The 17,195-nt window shown below is 43.0% G+C and overlaps 1 protein-coding gene across 2 annotated transcripts in view; it reads right to left on the bottom strand.

Moving 5' to 3' along the window:
• Positions 1–16,653, bottom strand: part of mon2 (MON2 homolog, regulator of endosome-to-Golgi trafficking) — a 34,710-nt gene extending 18,057 nt beyond the window's left edge. For both annotated transcript variants that reach the window (XM_068722599.1, XM_068722598.1), the window contains exons 1-13: positions 16,183–16,653; positions 10,176–10,239; positions 8,208–8,335; positions 5,085–5,216; positions 4,714–4,843; positions 4,365–4,462; positions 3,825–3,950; positions 3,430–3,624; positions 2,888–3,012; positions 2,189–2,328; positions 1,824–1,977; positions 543–733; positions 111–192 (exon numbers count right to left, since the gene is read on the bottom strand). In XM_068722599.1, coding sequence (XP_068578700.1) covers positions 111–192; positions 543–733; positions 1,824–1,977; positions 2,189–2,328; positions 2,888–3,012; positions 3,430–3,624; positions 3,825–3,950; positions 4,365–4,462; positions 4,714–4,843; positions 5,085–5,216; positions 8,208–8,335; positions 10,176–10,239; positions 16,183–16,290 — 1,673 coding nt within the window. In that variant the 5' untranslated portion in view covers positions 16,291–16,653. The remainder of the gene's footprint in view (positions 1–110; positions 193–542; positions 734–1,823; positions 1,978–2,188; positions 2,329–2,887; positions 3,013–3,429; positions 3,625–3,824; positions 3,951–4,364; positions 4,463–4,713; positions 4,844–5,084; positions 5,217–8,207; positions 8,336–10,175; positions 10,240–16,182) is intronic.
• Positions 16,654–17,195: the final 542 nt, after the last annotated feature.

Here is a 17,195-nt window from a genome sequence, read left to right on the forward strand (position 1 = left end):
ACAATTAAATGGATCAGTATTCAGCATCATTTTGGGAATTCCTATGGGACAATTCCTTCTCTCCTGCTTGTACATGCAACGTGACTGCTGACTGCAAAATGTCCATTTACCTGGCGTCTAGCAGCAGAGACAGAGCAGCCAGTAGACCACACCAGCAGGCACTGACCATCTCCTCCCACACCAGATGAACTCCTGAGACAACACAAAGCATGCATGAGTTCATTCAGGGATCACATGGGGAAAGAAACAAAATATTCCTCCATTTTATTTTTTATCGTATTTGAAAAGTTGAAGACATACAGGCACAATACTGGCCACCAGGGGTCATACCACACACATTGCTAACCGGTTTGGCAACGATGCAGTAAAACATACAGTGTGTGTACAGTTTGCGCACATGCTTTGGTATTTCCCCCTTAACATGTTGCTCAAGCTTACCGATATCTTCATATTTAATTTGATTTGGTTTATATCCAATACATTTCTCTACATTATCACAACATGCTCGTCTTCCACACACTGCCCCTCCTGTTCCTTCTCACCAGGTTGTGGCTGCCACTGCTGATCAGGATGAGTGTCCCTGAACTCAGCAGCCGCCTCCTCCTCCACGGCCACCTCTCTCTCGATCATCGAGGTGATGCCCCGCACCAGGTCCAGGAGGGCACTGAAGGCCACAGACATGGCATAGCCCTCCGGGATGGACGGGGGCTCCACCTTGTCCAGCATCTCTAGACTAGAGGATGAAAGAAAGGGACAGATGGAGGATGAAGTGTGTGTATGTGTGTTCTGGTGTGAATTGATTAATAAATACAAGTCCATACATAAATTGAAATGTTTGTATATGTTCCATTATGACATTGAAAAACTGTCTCCCTCTACACAAATGACTGCAGTACAACAGTATAGTATTCATACTTCCTTCTTATGAATCTGCACTCTGTATTTAAAGCCCCTTGTAGACCGCAGGAACTTTCCCCACGCACTAGGACACTTTTGAGGAATTCATTGCATTTCGTTTGTAGGGACTACAGTCTAAATTCTGGGGATGTTTTACCCCCAAAAAAGGCCCTGGTCGGGAGGTAGAACTGGAGAAGTAGTCCCAGGACTAAAGTTACCAGGAGCAAAAGGTGTGTGCCTAACTCTCCTTCATACTAAGGAAAGTCAGCCTCCAAAACCACCAGCAAGAATCTTAACTACAGGAAATACATTTAAGTACCATCAGAAAGGGCAATTTAGACACACTTCTCTTTGTGACAGGAAGGCCTCTGGCTAATGTAATTCTCTGTATTTCAAACCGTGTCTTCCTGTGAGACTCCAAAGGGGAATGACAAAGCATTTTTTTTTCTCCTCAAGCAGGGTTAAGCCTTTGATCTCTGTCGTATTATGATTCGTATTATGATTCCCTGTGGTTTAATGCTAAATTGTTAATCACTGCTTGCAGGATGCAGCTATTGTAACAGCTATGCTAGGAGCTCATATTTATCCCACTGCAGCTATTGTAACAGCTATGCTAGGAGCTCATATCAATCCAACTGCAGCTAATGTAATAGCGATGCTAGGAGCTCATATTTATCCCACTGCAGCTAATGTAATAGCTATGCTAGGAACTAATATTAATCCAACTGCAGCTAACAGCTATGCTATGAGCTCATATTTATCCCAATGCAGCTATTGTAACAGCTATGCTAGGAACTCATATTTATCCCACTGAGCAGCACAGAGATGGTCATCCCTACAACTGTTCACTTGTTCTGTGTATGTTATGGATATAATTTGTGTGCACGTGAAAGAAAATAGATAAAAGGGAGACAGAAAGTACGTACTAGGTGGCTTTGGCGCTGCCCTGGACACTAACAGTCATAAGGGGGATCCAGATACCACGATATTCAAACGCAGCCTGGGTGGTCAGGTTGCCGCTGACCCCTCCTGCCCCTGGGCCGCCCTGTGCGGCACTCTGGGCCCCTGAACCTGAGCCACCTGGACAGAAAGTCAGAGTGTTATGCTGGAAGATGGATAAAATGAGAAGATAAATCACAAGATTATTTATTTATTGATTATTTATGCAACTCTAAATATCCATTGCATTCTTATGACAACTTGTGTCTGTACACTTTTAAATCTGTTAGTACCACAGTCTTAGAGAGCTCAAAATGAGGATTTAGTCACTGTTAAAAATCAGTGAACTGACCAGCAGGTGCACTGACAGCAGTACTGTTGCCCGCATTTGGGACGATGAAGAGAGACTGGATGAAGGAGCCCAGGGCGTTGACAATATCTCTGAATACCTTGGTGGAGTGCTGCTTCATGTCGTAAGACTGGCAGAACGAACTGAAGAAGGAAAAGAAAACAGAATTTTGTGATGAGAGGTTAGCGAGACAGAAACAGCAAGAAACTGTCCATTTGGGTGCTGACATGGTGCAGAACTATATTGTGAAAAAAAACACCATTTTAGGACATCTCAGACTCTGATTAGCTCAGGCTCAGCTCATGCTTTGTCAGCCTCAGCTGTACATAGTAGTTAACATGAATATTTGCATGTTAACCTGCAAATATCATCCTCAACCTATGGAACCATGAAAAATTACCACAGAGATCAACAGATGGAACGAGTCACTGACCTGACATCATGCTGATGGCATGCTTGAATATCTTTCATATCATTTAAACTATTTAGTATTCTGTTGACGGCACAGACATTATAAGTATTAAATTACGAGACGACTAACAAAATCATATGCTTGTATTAATTATACGATAGTACGGCGTGGTATGCGTTTTAGGTTTCCTTTCCTGCTTTGCTCAACCTGTTGTTGTATCAAGAGCAATAAAATAAATGACTGATAATTAAAATGGGCGGTTGGCTTTTGTAGAGCTTAACATTGTTTACCGTAATAAATGTGGCTGCACACATAGCCTATGGACTGATTCCACAGCCACCGCCCTCAGCCACTGTGGCTTCTCCCCGTCCAGAAACTTCACCAGCAGAGACAAGAAGATCTCACACTCGGTCACCTGTAAAACAAACACACACACACACCAATCAGATTGGGACAGACCAGCTTTGTCCTGTAACCAGATGCTGGCCTCTGGCAAAATCCCTGAATTGCTTTGGGCTTTGATGAAGCTATTCTGTGGCTCGCCACGCTTCTTGACAGATGGGCAAAAAGACAAATTTCCATTTTGAAGATTGATGGAATATCACTATAAAAAAAACAAACAGCTGCAATGGTTAAGTACTTAGATGCAGCTAAGCTCATTAAAGCGCCTGGAGCAGAACTAAGACAAAACTACTGCTATGCTAATCCAATGCTAATCAGACCAGATCAATTAAGAGTACCAGCTCTGTGCTGGAGAAAATCCCTTACTCGTAAAGCATCCATCAGAAGACAGCTCTGGCTAGCCGACCGTCGCTGCAGATCGGCCCCTTACCAATAAGCTGTAGAAGTGCTTGATGAGGACCGAGACCACGCGCAGCAGCCTCATGCAGATGGGGAAGTAAGGTTTCTCCACGGGTGCTGGTGAGGCGGCGCTGCTGCTGCCCTGCCGGAACTTGATGTTAGGGGAGAAGAGCTTGATGACGAGGGGACAAACCCGTTCCTTCAGCAGGAAGCTGAACTCTTGGTGCTGGGTGTGAAATAGAAAGAGAGAGAAGGGGACGTTGGGATCAGATCAAGCATAGTAACACCAAGACACACTTCCGGTAAAGAGCATTCGTTTCACTGCAGTGAGCTGTATATACTCTGATGTTAAGATAATACAATATACACAGGAGGGGGACAAAATATATATGTTTTTACATGTTTGTCCACTTGTGCTGCATGTACCTGTAGGAATACACCTGGAAAATCATTAAGAACAGACTCCAGCAGCTCCAGGCCAAATGTCCGGGTCATCTCTGTCATCCCCACCAGCCAGTAGGGGGCATCGGCATTCACCAGCTGGCACAAGTCCTGCAAAGGAGGCACACAACAGCATCTCAAAAACAATGGAGCGTTATGTGCTACACACATCACAGTGGTTGAAACACTGCAGTCACTGCTGAGCTCTGCTGGAATGAAAACAACGATCACACAGAAGCAAAGTGTGGGTGATGAGTAATTTCGAGACAAGGGACCTCTTCACTTCTTCCTGCAAATGTCACTTCATTGCAGAGATGAAAGCAATTTATCTAACTTATTGTCAACTTCAAAACACCAGCTTGTTTGTTTGGTAATACCAGTATTTTCCAGTTGTGGGGACCGTTTAGATTTATTGTCTCTCGTCCATTAATGATGAGATTATGAGCCCTCCATTTAAAAAGCTACTTGGTCCTGAGAAGAGGGCATGACACTTAGTAGAAGGCTGTCGCCCCCTGGTGGACATACCTGGAACAGCATGTATGCGTCTTTAGCACTGGGCCTCAGTGTACTGACAGACCGCCTGTTGGTGTTTCCCTGGACAGGAGGAGGATGCTCCACAATGCCTGGGGGGGGGGGGGGGATAGACAATTTGTATTTTAGACATTAAAGCAACAGAGTAGTGATGTTACAGATTAATATATATATATATATATATATATATATAGATAGATAGATAGATAGATAGATAGATAGATAGATAGATAGATAGATAGATAGATAGATAGATAGATAGATAGATAGATAGATAGATAGATAGATATAAACACTATGTGAACTCTTTATTTTCCTCAAACAGGAACCAGCGCCCTCTGACCTTTGCAACGCTCGTCCTCAGCCACCATCCTCTCAAAGACCACAGTGACGACCTGTCTGACGGTGGCGGCCGCCGTGTTGTTGGTGATGTTGTCCTTGGTGAAGTGAAGTCGGAAACACAGCACAATGGCCTGGATAGGGGAGAGAAAAAAAATGATAAAGTATAAACTGAACCTAAATTAACTTCTGCTGCATTTGCGGTCCATCGTCAGGAGGGGTAAAATACAAATCATGTGATCTCAGCCATTACAGGTAGAGTCTTAAAGTTTGACTTTACAATATGTGTATTGTATCCAATTATAGATGGTAGAGGGGAGTAAGACATATATATATACAAACAGTCTGTGTGATAGGAGTGTGTTGTTCGTGTACCTTGGAAAGTACTTCATCGTGGACGACCGTGTTTGTAGTTAGCAGGACCAGCACCGTCTGTAAGAGCTTCAGCTCCTCCAAGCCGTTTTCCATCAGCTGCCACAACATGTTGATGATGTTCCCCGCCGCGCCCTGTCATGCACACAAACACGCCTTCAATTGTTTACGGTGATCTTCATTAATACCTTACTAGAGTGACCAGTCTGCACACACAAGCACTTGTCAACTCAAGAGGCAGTGTCGAGAGCTGACAAACAAAAAAAAAAAAAAAAAGAAGTAAAGTGAGAGCTCCGCCTGAGGAGACAACCCTAAATCAAAGACTGTGTGTGGGACCAGCTGGAGCCGCCTGCTTCGGGGTCACAACATCATTGAGTTCACGAGGAAGCTTGTTACCAGTTAATACGGTGCCACTTGATGCTCACAGAAAGTGACACTGCATTTCCTTTCTTAGGTCAAGCTGTCCAAAATACAGCTTTCTCCTCACGCAGCCTCTCAGAGCGAGAGTCACAGGAGGATGCATTACTTCAAAAAGTGGGAAATAAAAAAATTAAATCTAAATCAAGACACATTTCATAATGAGTTTCTGCTTTTTAGATTTCAGAAATGAATCATTTAGTCTATGAAATATCACAAAATTGCTTATGTCAGACCAAAAGTCCAAAACAAAAAGATAAGACAGATATCAAACAAAAAATTTCAGAAGCTACAACCAGCGAATGTTTGCTATTTTAGCTTAATTAATGACTCCATATGATCGATTATCAATTTGTGGTCTTATTAATTCTGTCTCCTACAATTTGTTTCAGCTCTAAATCCACTAGTACATTCAAGACACTTAACGGGGCGATTTCTCTCCGTTCAGAGAGTTTATGCTACAATGCAGCTCCCAAATATTTATACAAGGGTTTATATGCAGTTACTTTTGGATCTCTACATGGATTCTGTTATCGAGTGTCACAATCATCCAACAACAACAAACTTGTTTGGCGGCACATTTTTCTATGTAGATGTGGTTCAGGAGCATTCAATCATCATTAGCAGTGTCTTCATTGTAGATATTAATGCCCAGGTTTGGTAATGTTGACAGTCTTGCTCCTGAGGACACCAGCAGATGTCTATCTGTCTGTCTGTCTGTCTGTCTGTCTGTCTGTCTGTCTGTCATCAGTAAGACACAATTCAGTGTCTGCTCTTTACTGTTAAAACATTTTCCTTCAAGACGTTTGAACGGACCCCTCTCCTTCCTCAAGGAAAACAAACCCTGCAGATCAGAGCTGCTGCTGCTGTGTGTGTGTGTGTGTGTGTGTGTGTGTGTGTGTGTGTGTGTGTGTGTGTGTGTGTGTGTGTGTGTGTGTGTGTGTGTGCGTGTGTGTGTTGTAGAATATGTAAAGTGTGCATCGTTATCAAGCTGAGAAAATCTGCCTCATGTCGCACACTCCTGTTGATCTGCCCTTGAACAAGAAACTCACCCACCACCCGCTCAAGGAGACGACTGTAATAATGTGTTTATTTCAGTTCGTATCTTTAGGGTGAAAAACAAGCAATTTCAACAATCATGGTTATTTATAAAGCAAAAATGACAAACAACAGCTGGTCCCGCTTTCTCAAATGTAGGGATTTTTTTTTTTCCTGTTTAATATAAACTGTATATTGTAAGATGTTGTACTGTTGTTGGTATGGTATAGTTTATCAAAAACTTAACAGATTAATTAGTAATGATAATTAGGTGCAACACAAATGTGAATACTATGGAATGAAAGGAGTAAATGAAAGTTGTTATAGAGTTGGTCATGTCACATTCATCTTGTTCTGGGAGGGTAGAGCACTTAGACTCTCATTCCACAGGAAGACGCTTTGAAACCAACATGAGCCTAATTAAATAAACGGCTGATATCAAAATGTAGGAAGCGTGGGGCGGCTCCGTAAGCTTTTAATAACGGCGCATTAACAAGACAGTTGTGCAGCAGCTCCGGGGTGCTGGCTTTGAAACGGCTCTAATATCAGGTCGGACTCCAGCTGGGTTATTTAAAAAAAAAAAAAGGTTCAAAACCCGTTCACTCATCACATAAGCTTATGTTAAAATACATCAGTAATTAGGAAATGATTCCAGCCGCCCATTTCCTGAAACGGAAACCTTATTCCATGTAATCACTCAGCGCGGTTCCAAACTGCCGTCTCAAACTACCGGAGCGGCCCGGTTATACCGGTGCTCTTTGTAGGCCGATGGCTTCCTCGAATACAGAGGTTGTGCGAAGACTAGAAGGTTCTGCGGGACAGAATGAGCCGTGGAACAGGAAGGAAGGAATACATCTAGATGAACTGTTCTAATATTTACATTGTCTACTTGGATATTGATCTTAGGATATTAGAAAGGATGTTGCTAAAGTGGTACGTGAACCTAAATCTGCAAGTGTGTGTACACTGAATTTACAAAATCTTAAGGAACATTGAGGATATACAGTATATTCCCTGTTTGATTACTTACTTATTATACTTGTTTTGTTTCTTTACAGATAGCTCTTGTGATACAGCAAATCTCCCCACTATATGCTATATGCTACACTGTATACCCTATTGCTAGGAAAAACAAGCGGCTGTGTGGAGTGATCTGTCTGAGAAGACCCGTTCTCTCTTGTTTTCTTAATGACTACACAGGAAAACTTGTCTCCATAAGGACATGTGCATTGATTCGGCGTTCTTCACCTCGTGTCATTCTAGAGTGACAGAATGAATCCAGATGAGAGCGCGGGGGGGGGGGGGGGGGGGGGGGGGGCTCTTATTGAGGTCACTTTTTTAAAACCCACCAGACTAAAAAGGGGAAGATGGAGGAAGTGAAGCCTGAGAGATTTGGAGGAAAATCTGGCTCAACTTCACTTCATCCAAACAAGCTATATTTTTTTATTTTTCTGATACTGTACTGGCCTAATATTCCCTTAGAGTAAAAACGATATAAAAACGCCAAATATTTCCAATTACACCTCTGCATGTTATTAACTAGTATAATGTACTTGACCATATAAGCATCTGCTGAGGCTTATAATGTCGTATTGTTTGTCAGTACATATCTCACCTCTGAACAGAACCACTGTGTTCATTTGAGATATGAAGCTCGCTCAAGGTGCTCACCTCAGATACCACCTCATGGGACATGAGTCTCTGGATGGCTGCCAGACACAGCTGGGTGATCTTTGGCTCTTTGGTGCCACAGCCCATCAGAAAAGGCTGCACGACTTCTAAGCTGTTCTCCTTCAGAGCTGCAGGCAACGGACACAGATAAAGAGGAATGTCACTGCAAGTTCTTTTATTTATATATATATATATATATATATATATATATATATATATATATATATATATATATATATATATATATATATATATATATATATATATATTTATTTATATATATATATATATTTATTTATATATATATATATATATATATATATATATACATACATACATACATACATACATACATACATACATACATACATATATATATATATATATATATATATATGCGCTTCAAGTTTAGGGAGGAAAAGTACAAATATGCCAACATTAAAATTACATCAATGATTTACAATGCGTGGAAATTATTATCAGAAACAAATCACATCATGTTGTTTAATACATCCAAATGACAGGTTATCAATATAGTCTGCAACCTTTCATGTGTTTAAATCAATAGCAGTAACAAATGCTGGTACGGGAGAATAATATCTTAGAAAAGGCAGAGATGTAACGAAAACTACAGCTACAAATAACAAAAACAGACTTTAGATACAATAAAAAAATGTTCTTTTAACTATCAAAAGTTGGAGGATGTATTTTAATGTACTTTGTCTTTACGATAAATTGTTAAAAATGAAAATATGTCCTTGCCGTCTAATCACAACAGTGAAGAGTGCGTCTCAACCGTCCACCTGTATCATTTTCACCACATCTAGTTTCTAGCATCATTTCTAACCTGGCCTAACCCAGGATTCACTCAATCTTTGTGTTCCCCCTCATTACGCCGCTTTGACAGATCCATTCTCAAAGCAAAGATAAATGAGCTCTTCTGCAGCGAGTCGCTGTGCAGAGGGTGTGTGTGTGTGTGTGTGTGTGGGTGTGTGGGGGGGGGGGCAGCGGGAGTCAGACGGTCGACGGCGGACCTCGGGAAATGTCGACTATGTGTCAACACTGCAAATGTGACTAGAAGCTGGACTTAGTTCATCGAAGCAGCGCGGAAACAATCCCCCATTCAAGCGTTCAAGAGACCGGACACGTTTGAAAGAGCTTCGGCGTAGAGGTCGACCGGTGGAGGCTTTCAATGGTCGATACAATAACGATACGGCCGACAGACGAGTAATCGGACGATACCGATCAAGAGCTGATGAGTGTCGCGTTGTACATTCGAGAGATAACTTTTATTGAGGAAAATGCACAAAAAAACGTGTCAGGTATGACTCGTCAGCTTGCTGTAAAATCAGCTGTTCGCAGCAAGTTTTAGTCCATATTTTCTAAATATATCGGCAGAATGATAATAATGAAAAAGTCATTTTAAGTATGTCGTGTCAGTCTCAGAGTGACATTTCATGGGGTCTTTAACAGTAGGTTAGATTATTATCAGGAGTTAATCACACGCACACGGATATTCTCAGCAAAGGTGGCTCATTATGTGGGCGGAGCCTCGATGCCCCCCCCCCCCCCCCCGACGTGACTGCGCAGCAATCGGCCATTATCGGAGCCCAGTTCCACCGATAACAACAGTTTGTCTTGTGAGCGGTCGACCTCTGAATTCAGAGCAGATGTCGGCTGAATGGAATCAGTTTACAAACAAAGCTGAGCGATGAGCACTGATATATGTATTAATATGCAGGGTAACAAAAACATTTAGCTTTTTCTTTTTTTTTTTTTTAGAGAAATTAAAGGTAATGTGCTTACAACACAATGCAAATGACTTGCCACAGGCTGACAGCATGAACAAACAAACAAAAAAAAAAAGCTACATTAAATGAAAACACAGTGGATGACATCCTTTTGACAGCGTGGCAACTAGATGCCTCAGCTGTGGTTAACCACCAGCCCTCTCAGTCTCTCACTCACCTGACAGTATTTCCGTATTCCTGGCAGCAATGGTCTTAATCTTCACAATGCCCGACTCTGCGGCCTGGGGGGGGGGGGGGGGGGGGGTAAAAAGAGAGATGAGACATTTAGGGTGACATGCATCGGAAGGTGCTGAGCTACACTTGTGGTAGACACAACTTCTTGTAATGATGGCACCGGGGGGGGGGGGGGGGGGGGGGGGGGGGGGGGGGGGGCTGGTAAGGCTGTTAACAACAGGTTTCAACTTGAGAGGGATGTGCGAGTAGAACGTGATTTCCCAAGTGCAATAGGAAAGACAGGAGGAATGTCAAGAGAGAGAGAAAGGGCTGGGGGGGAGACATGGAGACAGACTAAATGTGAGTCAGTCTGTGTGACAGAAACAGAGAAGCTGCACATTTACCAGTGAAAACAGAGGATGTTGTTCTAAATAACGTTCTAAAACAACCACAAGCCTTTCAAGGTCTTCTCTCGTTCTCTCCAGTCGCTGCTCCTCCTCCTCCTCCTCCTCTCCCCAGCATTCTTCCACATCACAGCTCCCTCTCTCACACTTTCTACCGCTTCTTAATATGAATTAAATCGTCGTCTCCTATTGTGACTTTCACCTAAAATGTCTAAAAGACACACGGTGTAAATGTGACCCTGGAGACAACAGCTGTACTGTCAGTGTAACGGACCATAATTACATTATTGATGTCCTTTAACGGTCTCTTACGTGAGCTTTTTTTTTTTTTTTTTTTTTTTTTTTTTCCATTTGGCAACCTGATGCTGAGGTAACGAGCTTCTGCAAAGCCCACACACCTCAAGAAAAGGCTCACACGGTGAACAAAGGCTGTCTGTCCTGTCATCCAGTTAGCTATTGTTTCATCACTCTTTGTATGAAAAAAGAAGAAGAAAGAAACTGTTGCATTTAATACATTTACAGTGGAAACCTCCAATAGTGGGTCAAATGAAACACCTTAAGCAGATACTTATCATTTTCCTTATTTCTCTAGCAGAGTACATCTAATTGACATTTATATATTTATTACATGAATATAAAGACCTGAAACGGACAGCTTCAGCTCGTCAACTTACTATACAAATTAAATTACCGCACTGTGTGTAAATCAAATACACTTTAATACAGTACAGTACATCAAATATAGCTTACTGTAGTTCTAATTATTAGTATTGTGCTGTTTACCTCAGTAGTGCAAATAGTCCACTAAGCCACAGCTTGGCGGTGTTTTCAGTGCATTTCTACATTTTTAACAGGCCTGAAAATAAACTGTGATCGCTATAAGCAGTTTCCACTGTATTCTGGAGAAAAACTTGCATATTACAGCTTTTAATCACAACATCTGGCAAATCACTGATTCCAGTGGTGGCAGTGTGTGTGTGTGTGTGTGTGTGTGTGTGTGTGTGTGTGTGTGTGTGGGGAGGGGGATAATGCAACTGCTCTTTACGTCAGAGTGGCTGAAACACAGTCGTTGGTCAACAACATGATCGTATCGCTTCAACATGTCATTTGAGCAGCCACAAGGTTGAGCCACTGTGGAAGTCAACAACTCACAACCCGCTAGTCAGTGGGTCGGGCTGTTGATACAAACGGAGCTGGCCTATTACCGCACACCTCCTTACAAAGTTAATCTCCAAAAAAAAAAATGCCGGCCTCCCTCTTGTCCTTTGTTCCTCCAGCAGAGCCGGCCGTCTATGCAAGGCAGTGAGGAAAACACACAGAGTTTCTACTCCCAAATGATTCCAACCTCGCTGTGGTTACTTTAGATACGGAGCGCTGGAGGAATGAGTCGCAATCAAACACGGAAATTAGTGAGAATTTTTTTGCACTTCTGGTTCCCTCGACTCACTCAAATCACAAAAGTTTTGTTCATTTGTGAAGATTATCTTGCTGACAATAACAATGTAAGTATCAGCAACTTATTTTCTGCAAAATTCCATGGAAAACTCCCATTGGTGTTCAGTCGAAGGGAACAGTGTGACGCCTCCAACAACAAGTCCTCACTATGCAGAACTATGCAGAGGCCATAACACACTGTAGCTATGAAGGATAACAAAATAGAGAAATGCAAGAACTGCAAAGTCTGAGGGAGCGGGGTAACTGGTTTTCAGATGCATTCACACCCATGAACTCTCGATGCTCCATCAGCGCCAAAATACCAGAGCATAACCGCGCTGCACACTGCGCTACAGCCATCAATCCAGTCGACTGAAATGAGACAACAGGAACTTCTGCAGCCTGTGGCCCAAGGGCAGTGAGAGGCACGAGCAAAGTTATAAATAGGATCTCAAGTCCCCAATCAAAAGGCGAGAGCACAATAATGGGATGTTGATGATGGGATTGATGAAATTGAGGGACTACTGCAGGTTTGAATCCAGATATTCGGCCGGGGGGGGATGTTATTAAATGATAATAGTGGCTGTCAGGGAGGCTGATGATGATGATGAGACACAAAAGTGCATTTGAAAAAAAAATGTATCTTGAATAATCGTATCTGTCCGCTGCACAACTCCTCAAATAGTTTTCATCCACTCAGTCACATAGGACTAATAAACCAATAAATGGCTCTAATTAGAAGCAGACTGTGTGGTTTGCCTTTGTTCAGCCCCATATTCTCCACCACACTGCTTGATGTTTGGCTCAACGTCGAGCTCAAACCTCTCGTTTTGCATGTGAACACATTTTTTTTTTTTTCACCTCTCTTCTTATAGAAAGTGCCGTTTAAGCTTTCTGTTGTCACGTCTAGACCTTCCATCTCTCCGACGACTGTCAGCATTATCTAGTCACCCCCGTGTGGAGGGAAATACCACCGGCCTGATGATGTCGTAACAGAAAGCAGAAATTCCACCCCAAAAAAAACAGTTAATGGGTTATTTCACGGATGATTTCTTTCTTCAGTCTTTCTGCAAAGCTAGAAACCGGTTGATGGAGGAGTTGTCTTTATGCTTAGTTAGTCTGGGTGTCAACAGTGCTACTGTGCTGGATAGTCAAATTGACCAAGATAGAATGACCACTTGTTAGCTTGTTAGCATTTAACAGCCCCATAATCACCTACTTTCAGCCACTGGCATGTCGTCAGTATATTGTCGTTGTATATTAATCCTTTATGTGTCTACTATGCTAATATTACAGAATTCAATGGATTCAAACAACCGAGCAATAATACTGTGACTGTAAAAGAGCCGACATAGTATTTTTTTGTACAGTATTACTGGTTTCTGCTGAATGAATCAGAAAGTGCTCGGTGATTCCAGCTCTTCTCCGGGGCCGTTTTGTTTTAGTTTTTTTTGTGTGGAGATCCTCAAAGCGGAACTGACCGACATCTGAGTGCAAAGCAGCATTAGGGAAGCTCATCACAGATCGACTTCCTTAGAAACATGCCCGGGAGTCTATAAACTCAGCAGTTCTTTTGGAACTGACTGGAACTGTCAAGAGTTTCAGTGCAACAGTGTCAGTTCACCAAATCCCCTCTCCCTGTTGCTCCGTCTCATCCTACATGAACCCGCCTCACAAAGTGACACAAACAAAAGGTTGCCCACAGCGCTTTCATTAATTCTGCAGGTTTCCACCCAAGACAAGCGGGCACATCTCACTGTGAGCCACATGCAGTTGACAGCACCCGACTCATCCACAGAGAGAGCGGGCTGCTTGATGGGGGGGGGGGGGGGGGGGGGGTTCCCACCTTATAGGAGAAAGCAATCAGAACACAACAAACAGCAAAGCCTTGGTGGTTTACTTTCACCGCCTGCTGCTCAATGAAAAAGACATTCTGCTATGATGCAGAAAAAAAATCAATGGGCCTCGTCTTGGCTCCTCTTAACCCAGAGAAACCACCGGCTGTGGAGCAACGTCTCTGTGGGACATGGGCTGGGAAACGGGGGAGGTACTGGAATGTAGATGGGCTGGGAAATGAGGACGGGGCTTCTTCGTTCTTATGCAATAAGGACACAATGCTGTGGTATTAGGGTTTTAAAATATCCGCACAAGCAACACAGCGACTCTACACAGCTAATTCCTTTAAAAGCGGTACGTGCTGAAAATGTGGAGCTCTTGCTAAATAAACTCACAAATCTTAACAAGAAACCGTATTCTAAGAATGGATAGAGCGAGGATTACATTTGTAAGCTATAAAAAAAAAAAAAAAAAAGCACTCAAATGATTTGAATTCACAACAAATGCCACCGGTACTCGTGTTTGTCGCACAATAATAACACCCCATCCAATAGAACCATGACGGCTCAAAATGAAGAAAAAAAAAAAAGGGTGGTTCCAATCACAACTCCATTAACCGGAGGGCGAGAGAGCTCAGGTCGTGGGGAACATCAAAGAGGCTCCCTGCACTGCTGTGATCCCTGAGGAGGAGATGTCGACAGGGACCAGGAAACACGGGCGGTGATAAATCAATACTGAAGGAGATGTTTCATGAGGCCTCTAGGCAAGGGTCAGCAAAGCAGCCCGAGACGTGAGACCAGGTGGAGGCTAACGCTGTACGCAGTGACAGAAGCACATATGGAAACTGGAAGCGCTTGCTCAGCTGTTTCTCTTTGTGACGTCGTCTTTAGCCAAGGTGAGAACCGAGAGAAAAACAAACCAAGCCAACGTAGCCGGATATGTATTGCCCCCGCTGAGCTGGATGGCAAATATATTTCCATGGCCTCAAAAACAGCCCCCACACCAGCCTACAGTGCAGCGCTTCATCTAATGACCCGTGTGACCTTATGCAAGCAAACAGTGAGCTTGCTATACCTGGGAATTACTGGGAACTAAGGGAAAGGGGATCTGACCGAGATGGTGCCAGCTGAATCGCATAACATAGGCAAACATTAGGGGCTCTGTGTGCATTTCAGTGCAAAGCATCTATATGTCCGCACAGTTAGGAAATAGAGCTCGGCCAAAACATAACGGAGAGTGAATGGAGGTCGTGTTTATCCACTGCTGTATGCCGCAAGCCTCATGATTCGGTGTTTATCTTTAAGCCACTGAATTTAAGGCTCAAAAGAAAAATGACATTCCTGATGTACGTGAACTCTGACCCAGCCCTGTGGAGTGCTGAACGCAGATCGCATAATAAAGAGGATTGTGTTGTTTGTGGCAAAATTAAGTCATAAAAAGCTGGGTGCACTGGGCTGTCCTGTCAATGTGAACCCAGCAATGGAAATACACGGTCAACGGCGCTGACATTGCACCTCCTCGTACTACTCTGTTCTGAAACTAAGCCAACCCAGACGGCTACACAACGAATCCTTGTCAACAGCCGCAACCAGTAATTCATTCCCAGAAATAAAAAATAAAAAAACACTTCTATGAAATTGCTCTCGGCTGTGTCGATACTGGCAAGCTTGTTGTGAAACCAACTTGCAATGTGAGATCCCAGACAAACCTATTCAGGTCAAACAGAGGGTTTGTCTATGACACATTTTTTTTTAAACAAAAAAAAAAAAATTCTCTAAAAATAGCACAGCTGATGATTGTCCACTCATTAATGCACTGCTGCCCTGCTATCAAAATAAAAGCCTGGTTCTCACAAATCACAAAATAATAGTTCCTCATTAGTGGCTGCTTGTCTGAGATGCCCATTTCTAGATCATATTTGTGGGATATATTCTAACAATAGACTGTAAAGCACCACACTCTTGCAATAAGTGGGGCATAAAACTATAGGCTGAACTATAACTTCCAAAAGGCAGACAATTCAACAATAGTCCCTCTATGAATACCTCATTATAACCACATTAACCAAAAGGTGTCACATTTTTCAAAACACCTGTATATTCCTTTAATTGGACGCCTGGTTGTCAGGAAGGCCCAGCAGCTGACACAACTTTTAATTAAGAGGACAACTCAAGTGTCCACAGAGTAGGGCCCCGGTGCATGATGGGGGAACGGGCTCAATCAAACAAAACGTGTAAAAATCTACAGTACAATATAATATTATATAATATATAAAATGAGAGAAGCTGCTGAACACCATAGTAAACGGCACAGTTGAGCTAGCTAGCCCCGGCTAACCTCTTTGACTGGGGGGAATTTCTTCTTGCACTCCATGGATAGAGACCGCAGGTCCGTCTGCATGTTCTCCAGCAATTTCTTCACCGCTTCGGGGCTGCTGGTCGACATCTTTGACGGCGTCTTCGGACAGAAATCGCACAAAATTTAAGGAATGCGGACGCGCAGTCGCCCCCCACCCATCCACAGCGGGGATTATAATCCCGTTGGTCACTTTATTCGGCTGTCTTGGAAAAGAAAAGAAAAAACGCCGCGGTCCATTGACACAGTATCCCACTTCTTCTCTGCTTTGTGCGCAGGAGAGCAGCGATGACACCGGCATATGTTCCTCTTCTTCACACCCGGTTGGCGTTAGCTCCGTGAAGTAGCATCACTCCCCCTTGTTTTCTGCTTCTTAAGGCTGCTCATTTATCGAATATATTTTGGCAAATTGAGCAGTCTGCCATCAGCGGCCGCCAGCTCCACTTTCCTTCCCACAATGCTTCAGTGGACAGTGACACGTCACTTGAACTTCCGTAAACAGTGACCGATTCAGAATAATGACCACAGCGACCCCTGCTGGAGAGAGCGTGATACAGACAGACAACGATGAGCCGTGTTCTGGGCGCTTCTGCGAGTTACATGTCGACATGCACCGCCTAAAGGCCACGAATGACGTGACATCAATGCTTTTTAGACACAGCTGCATTTTAAAATGATTTTACTGTATAAATTATACAGCGATGCAACAAGTACCTCCTGTACATAAGCATCATTTTGATGTGTAGGTAGGCCTGCTACTTGAGCATTTCAATCATTTTGTCTGCTTCTTTACTTTTACATTTCAGAGGAAATATTGTGTTTTCCTTCACTCCATCAATCTGTCAGCTGCTGTAGTTACTGTGTTTTGGTGCAGATTACGATTTTTCATCCAAAACACAATACTGGTTTATGGAATATGATTTATCATTAAGGTTAAACTTCCCAACAGTATACAGAGTATCTAAAATCAGCTACAGCGCAACCAGCCACATACA

The sequence above is a fragment of the Cebidichthys violaceus genome, unplaced genomic scaffold (assembly GCF_023349555.1).
Source record: "Cebidichthys violaceus isolate CVI_PGR_0920_01 unplaced genomic scaffold, fCebVio1.0.p SCAF_3, whole genome shotgun sequence".
Lineage (NCBI taxonomy): Eukaryota > Metazoa > Chordata > Actinopteri > Perciformes > Stichaeidae > Cebidichthys > Cebidichthys violaceus.